This window comes from Panicum hallii, unplaced genomic scaffold, assembly GCF_002211085.1.
Source record: "Panicum hallii strain FIL2 unplaced genomic scaffold, PHallii_v3.1 scaffold_387, whole genome shotgun sequence".
In the NCBI taxonomy this organism is placed as follows: domain Eukaryota; kingdom Viridiplantae; phylum Streptophyta; class Magnoliopsida; order Poales; family Poaceae; genus Panicum; species Panicum hallii.
In genome coordinates, this window is record NW_020356417.1 from 19746 (window position 1) to 27425 (window position 7680).

The 7680-nt window shown below is 45.2% G+C and overlaps 1 protein-coding gene across 1 annotated transcript; it reads right to left on the bottom strand.

Annotated features, from left to right (window-relative positions):
• Nucleotides 1-2031: 2031 nt before the first annotated feature.
• LOC112878690 (glycine-rich cell wall structural protein 1.0-like) lies at nucleotides 2032-2415 on the bottom strand. The gene has a single exon (XM_025942913.1). The coding sequence runs from the start codon at nucleotides 2413-2415 to the stop codon at nucleotides 2032-2034; it is 384 nt and encodes a 127-aa protein (XP_025798698.1).
• Nucleotides 2416-7680: the final 5265 nt, after the last annotated feature.

A 7680-nucleotide genomic window follows, 5' to 3' on the forward strand; every position in this document is an offset into this window, starting at 1 on the left:
CCGAATAGCTGCTATGCTAATAGGATCGGTAGAAGTCGAGTGATTGCCTGTCACTCGCGAGCTTTATAGGAATTGTAGTGTTTACATTCGTGTAATCACTATAAGGATGATGGACGGGATCTATGTGAAATATCATGGTTGCGATGATACCCCGTCTGTGTTGATGAATTTGGTTAAGGTCGCAATGTGTGGTAGCGGTGGTTAAACGTTTAAAAGTACTAGCCACATGCCGTGAAATATGGTAAGCGGTAAGCCTAGTAACCAATCGGCCCGGCAAGTGGACATACCTCCCACCACTCATATTTAGTTTTTCTGGTTGCTTGCTTCGACGTGTGGGAATACGTGTTGTAGGGCAACCAGGAGTACGGTCATGTAGTCGCGCTACAGACGTACGTCCTGCACATTGGATGTGCGTATGGTCCTGCAGTCATTTGTGGTGGATCTGATCCACGAGTCGGAATGAAAGGCAAACGGTTGCTTCGGAACAATCGTTGGATGTTCTAAGCGTGTGAGTTAGGTTTGCCCTTGCAAGGTTGTGAAATTCAATTCAGAATCGTCCGTTTCTCGCGGAGATTGAGACTGCTTGATCCCTTTGCCACATAGAGTAATAAGAGCAACTTTATGGTTATCAAAGATGATGTTTGTTTAAAAGATTCTACCATGCTTGAATAGTTATAGTTGCTTACCTAGAATGGATAATCAACTAGAACCTGAAAGCTAAAATTTGAAAGTAAGGATCTACTCTTTGTTGCTTTTCAGCTGAAAACTAAACCCAGAACCATTTAAAGCTTTCATAGTCTAGTTACATGGCTAAGTATACCATAAAACGGGTAAGCCTTGCTGAGTATTAGGATACTCAGCCTTGCATTGTGACTTTTGTTCCAGGTAATCCCCCTGAGGACTCTACTCTGCCTGTGCCATGGCCCTATGCTCTTCCCGATGGTTGGTCCGTGGAATGGGACCCGTCCCCGGCCAACACTGATTATACCGAGTGATGTCATGCCAGGGCTTAGCATGATGTCCATACTGGCGACATGTATAGTTGTCGTATTTTAAATTCCGCTGCCGTGAACTTGAAACTTGAAACTGGTTTGTAATAATTTCTATCAGTTTAGAACTTATGCTACTTTTGGAAACTCTTGTAATATAAATACCTGTGATGTAAAATATGATGGCAATTGTATCTCTGGACTCGCCTTCGTGCGAGGTACCTTGTTTGATCCTGCTTTCGGTGGTTTATCGGAACGTTACCCGACAGGCCAAGGGGTTTCACCGTTTGAAGTAAGATTGGAGCCCTTGAGAGAGGACTTGCGTACTTGAGCCGGTGTAATTCAGGTTGGTTCTGCCACACCTTGCCGGCCAGGGAAGGATCCCATTCCACGGACCAGCCAGGTGGTAAAGTGCAGGGCCAAGGAGAACTAGCAACTGAGTCCTCGAATGACATACCCGAAAACCACATTACTAGCAAGGCTGAGTATACTAATACTCAGCAAGGCTTACTCGTCAATTGGGTATACTTAGCCCATAATTAGACCATGAGAGGTTGAAAGGCTCTAGGTTTCTTTTGCTGAAAAATAACAAAGAGTATGTCTGTTTTTATGTTCAGCCTCCACCCAAACCTGTTTCGGCCCATAACCGAACTCGCTCGCCACTCAAGTCTCGACGCGAGGTCGTTTCCTCCTTTCTTTACCTCTTCCTTCCTATCTTTACTCGCTAACATGTGGGGCCCGCTGGTCAGCCCAATCTCTTTCTCCCGTGGGTAATCTGGACTCAAGGACGAGTCTAACTCGATGCGCCTCCTCATCCCTGCTTGCCAAACCTCAGGCCTCCGCACCCCTATAAATCCTGCACACAACCCTAGACCCACAACTCCTCCTGCTCGTGCTCCCTCCTCCATCGCCTCCTCCCTGTTCCCCGCCGGCCCCTGCAACCTTCCCTGCATCGCTGGCCCTAGCCTCCACTCGCGCCCCTGCTACCGCACATCATTCCTACGCCAATCCCAGCGCAGTCGTCGCCCTTCCCTGGTGCACCCTACCTGCCTGCTTCCCTCCCTGGTGCTGCACGCGACCACCAGGAGCGCCAGACCCCCCGGCGCCGCCCCTGCGCAGCTGTGTCCTCATGTGGGCCTCCTACAGCATCGCCGCCAGCCCTTCCTCCTGCTGCCGCGCTGCCCCTGCGTGCCTTGGCCCCTCCCCTATGCCCATGCGCGCCACCAGGAGCGTCGCCGCCCTTCGCGCCCTGGCACAGCCGTCGCCCCCCTGCGCCCTGCTTTTGTGCAGCGCCGCCGCCATCAGGAGCGCCGCGCCCTTCCCCCTGGCCACCTCCTCCTGCACCGCCCCTGCCCAGCACCGCCGCTAGGGACAGAAGCGTCGCCGCCGCCCTCTTCTCCGGCAAAATTCGGCCACCACGAGGCATCCCCGCGGTAAGTAAGGTATGGAATCGAATCCCCTAATCGTCCTCTTTCATTTGCCCCGCTCCTCGTGATCTCCTGTGCCCTAGAACGCCGAAAATTCGGCAAACAGTAGCCGTCGGCCACCAAGGGACTGTTCCCGAGCTTTTGCAATTTAGCCCCCTGAAAATCTTGTAATTCCTGCAGTTTTTCGTGTATCTTGCAAACTTTGTAGAAAACCCTTTGGATCTATTACATCTTTTTAATCCAGCCCCACCGGTGGTCTTTTTCGGATCTAACTCTAAACTTTTCCTAATTTGCGAGCACTATTTTCTGTGTCTTGCAATTCTTTGTTGCTAGCCCCTGAAATCTATAGCTAATTACGTATAGGTCCCTGCAACCTTGTTTCATGCGTAGTTTCCGCGTTTAGTTCCGTTCGATCCGTTCTTTTTGCGTTAGTCTTCTAAAACCCTAAACTATCGTTTAGTAGTGTTGTTGTACCATAGTTCCTATTTTTAAAACTTAATATAGATTTGATTTGATTAATATCCTATCATCTAGTTTTTCCAAATAAAATCCAATTAAGTCTTTACTCTGGTTTTCTTAATTAATGTTAATTTAATTAATGTCAACTTAAATGTGTTTATAATTGAATTTGTTTAGTTCAACAACAATTAGAAAATTATACGTTTAGATGCGCTCACAAGTTCTTTTATAATTAATTATTTAATTAGTGTAATTTGTACATAGGCAACTATATATAAAATTTGACTAAGTTGTACCTGGTCTTTATAAATGCAAATATAATATGAGTTAATTATAATTAGAGATATTCTCTTCCATATCTTTTACATTAGTTTTCTAAATTAAAATAAATAAAGCTTATAGTTCTTTTGTCTCTTTATAACACAAATTTTCCAATAGTTGTTTCTTTTCAACCCTAGCTCCGTTTTTCACGTTTCTTGCGCTCTCATGATCGTAGCAACGAGACCTATCCTTTTGTATGCTCTTTTAAAGCTTTCCTTTTGTTTGCTATATCTGTTCTTAGTGTTCTTGTTTGTTTGCTTGCTTGTATGCTTGGGTCCGATGCTTGTGTGACGTTAGAAGGAGCGCCGATCGAAGAGTTTTAAAGATTTCGAGTTTCAAGAACAAGAGTTGAAAGACTTTGAGCAGCTATTCTCGAAAGAAAGGCAAGTGTTCCTTAATCATTCTTTTATCCTAATAATCACAATAAATACAACTTTTCTTTATGCCTGCATGTGTCTTAACCTGATGGATCCTAATTAAGGATATGCCTAATCTTTGTGATAATTCCTTATCAACCTGGGTTTTACCTTTATGTTGGGTAGCTATTGCTAGTTTGCTATAACTGGTTCTGGTTTGGGAATAATTATAACCATGATGACAATATGATGATGTTACACCTGTTTTATCTATGTTCATGCTCTTTTGTTGTTAATCACAAGATCATATGTTTTAATCGGAACATGGAGAAACCACCCAGGAAAACAGGCAACCACAATACTATATGGCTCTGGTCTTGGCTAATTAATTAGAAACACTAGCTTATGATGATCTTACCGAAAGGGTAAGAGGGGTTGCATCATCGGGGTATAGCTCGGTCCTCTTGAGGGTATGATATGGTCCTGGTTAAGGCATTTGCCTTATTAGGGAGAGTTATGACTGCTTTGACTTGAAACCTTAGCGGATTGTCATAAGTTAGGGAATCTTTGTAAATGTCTCGTAGTGAATCCCTTGCCACTCATCTCGGAAGTGTTTAAGAGGCTAGCTACCTCGGAAAATTGGGAGACACGAATTGTGGGTAAAGTGTACAACCTCTGAAGAGTGAAAATTGATATATCAGCCATGCTCACGGTTAAGAGCGGCTTGGACCCTCACATGATAATTAAACTTGAAGATGAATTAAATCGTGGACCATGTTTATGGTTATGGTTATTCTTCTGCTATATCTCTTCTATTTCTTTTAATGTGGGTTGGTATGAACTCATACCTTAGTAATCAGGTGCTAATTAAATTTGAGCAACTAAAATTTCTTATCGCAGTAAGCTAGTCAGCCTTTCCTTGCTTTTGGCCTTCATATATATAATTCCCAACACTTGCTGAGTACCAACTGAAAGTGTACTCATGCTTGTTATAATTGCTGCTCAGAAGAATAAGTTGATGTGAAGTCTATTGAAGATGATGCTGAGTTCTAGGCTTACGCAACCCCCGGTCGATTGCCTGTGAAGTTCGGAGTCTTCGTTTCCAGGATAAGCTGTATAACTCTGATAATCTTTTTATAGTCTTTTAATTCTCTTTTCATGATACTATTGCTGATTATTCACTGATGAAGTCTCTATATGTATGGAACTTGATCTTGGCAAACATATAGTTATGCATTCGGTTTTGTCCTTAAAATCGGGTGTGAAAACTCCGTTCTACTGGTTTATGACCGGTATTTATGTGCAAGTTTACTGAAGGGGCCTCGCTCCCATACTTCTAGTAACAGATTACTAGTTTCCGACTAATATGCTATGTTACTGAAGGGGCCTCGCTCCCATATTTCTAGTACACCTCCCATAATTCAAAAAACTGTTCTTTTCAGGATGAATTCCCTGAAAAAATGGTTGAACAAATAACTTCACCAAAAAGCGCCCGAAATTACCGCTCAAATCAAACCTTGGTCGCTGAGAGCCATGTCGTATCCAGCCCCCGAGCTTGGGAGCTAGATGAGTCGCATAGTATATGCCTAGTAGTTAGTGGCATCAGCCCCCAAGCTTAGGCATTGGCCAAGTTGCCACTAGATCTTGTACTGTCGATGAAGCTGACTAGTCGGAGTCGATTCTGACTAGATTTGTAGGCGAGACGAGCAGTCGAAATAGTCGAACACGCGTAGAACTAGCCGGGAACTAGTAAATGCCTTGTCCTGAGAATGAGGCCCCTTCAGTAACATAGGATACTAGTCGAAAACTAGTAACTTGTTACTGGAAGTATGGGAGTACTAGTCGAAAACTAGTAACTTGTTACTGAAAGTATGGGAGAGAGGCCCCTTCAGCAAATATTACCAGCGGTAAACCAGTAAAATGGACTTATACTAGGAGTATAGGAGCGAGGCCCCTTCAGTAGCATAGAATACTAGTCGGAAACTAGTAATATGTTACTGAAAGTATGGGAGCGAGGCCCTTCAGCAAACTTGCACGTAATACCAGTCGTAAACCAGTAAAATAGAGTTGTACTGGAAGTATGGGAGCAAGGCCCTTATGTAACATAGGATACTAGTCGGGAACTAGCATTCTGTAAGTGGAAGTATGGGAGCGAGGCCCCTTTAGTAAATTTGCACATAATACTAGTCGTAAACCAGTATAACGGTATTGTACTGGAAATATGGGAGCGAGGCCCCTTCAGTAACATAGCATACTAGTCGGAAACTTGTAATCTGTTACTGGAAGTATAGGAGCGAGGCCCCTACAGCAAACTTGGGCGTAAACCGGTGACCACCGAGATGTTATGTGCATCGAAATAATGGCGAAGCTTCGTGGAAGTGATGAGTATAACGTAGAGTAGCTTCTGAATGTCGGGTAACAAACCTTGGATTCAGAAAGGACTTCACTGATCAAGTAGACGCGCTGCACACCGAAAGCATGGCCTTCCTCTTGACGCTCCACCACGATTGCCGTGCTGACGATGTGAGTAGTCATGGCGATATAGAGTAGCAGGTTCTCACCTGGTTGGGGAGCCGTCAGGATGGGGGGTGACTGCAAATGATGCTTGAGATCTTGAAGTGCCTGCTTCACCTCCTCTATCCACTGGAACTTGTCGTGGCACTTGAGCAATTTGAAGAAGGGTAGCCCTCATTCTCCAACTTGGAGATAAATCTGTTCAAGGCCGTCATGCAGCCTATGAGCTTCCGGACATCCTTGATCATCCGTGGAGCATCCATTGCTGTGATGGTAGTGATCTTCTCCGGATTTTCTTCAATTCCTCATTGACTAACAATGAAACCGAGTAGTTTTCCTTGTGGCACACCGAACACACACTTGGTTGGGTTAAACTTCCATCAAAACTTGCATAGGCTGTTGAAGATTTCCTCGAGATCAGGAATGAACTCATCGTGGGATCTGGTCTTGATGACCACATCATCCATGTAGGCTTCAACGTTGCGATGTAGCTGATTAGCAAGGCATAATTGGATAGCCCGCTGATAGGTGGCTCCTGCGTTCTTCAACCCGAAGGACATGATTGTGTAGGCATATGCTCCGAAGGGGCTAATGAATGCTGTCTTGATCTGGTCTTCTTCCTTAAGAGCGATCTGGTGATAACCCAAGTAGCAGCCGAGGAAAGAGAGCACGGTGCAGCCAGCTGTAAAGTCAATGACTTGGTCGATGTGTCGGAGGGCCAAGGGATCCTTTGGGCAGTGTTTGTTGAGATCAGTGTAATCCACACATATCCTCCATTCATTATTATTATTTTTCAAGACTAGTACAGGATTGGCTAACCACTCGGGGTGGTACACTTCTTTAATAAAACCAGCCGCGAGTAGTTTTGCTAGCTCCTGCTTGATGGCCTCCCTCTTGTCGAGATCGAAGCGTCGTAGTCGTTACTTCTTTGGAGTGGCTTTTGGATCGACTTTTTGGCAATGCTCAATCAACTCCTTGGGCTCCTCTAGCATATTCGCTGGTTTCCATGCGAATATATCTTGATTAGCCCTAAGGAAGCTGACGAGCGCGCTTCCCTATTTATCGCTCAAGCCTCCTCCGATCAAAGCAGTCTTGGACGAGTCGCCTTCTTGCAGCTGGATGGCCTTGATGCCAACATTGCTAGGGTTGGGTTTAACCCTTGACTGGTGTTGGTGTTTTACCACCACGCCCACCGAGGATACCCCCGAGGTGGTGAGTTTATAGGTAGGGTGTTGCTGAGATCAGGAACTCAAAGGTGCAAAGGAAGGTTTAGACAGGTTCTGGCCACCGAGAGCGTAATACCCTACGTCTTGTGTGGTTTGTATTGCCTTAGATGGTGATTGTCCCTGAGGGGGTCCCTGTCCGCCCTTATATAGTCTAAGGGGACAGGTTTACATGGAAGTCCTAGTCAGGTACAAGCCTAGGAGTCCTACCTGAGTACTTCTCGGGTAGTTTCCTATCGTGTCCGACTAGTTTAACTAATGCACAGTAATCCTACTGTATTACGAGTATTCAACAGATGTAGGGCATGGGTCATGTCCCATCCCATATCCTAGGAGAAGTGTGCCATGTGTATAGTCCCGTGTACCTAGGTCTAACACTCGCCAGAGCGGC

What these genes read in the sequence shown, in the direction of transcription:
- LOC112878690 (XM_025942913.1), bottom strand. Translation starts at nt 2,415, where the DNA reads ATGCCTCGTGGTGGCCGAATTTTGCCGGAGAAGAGGGCGGCGGCGACG.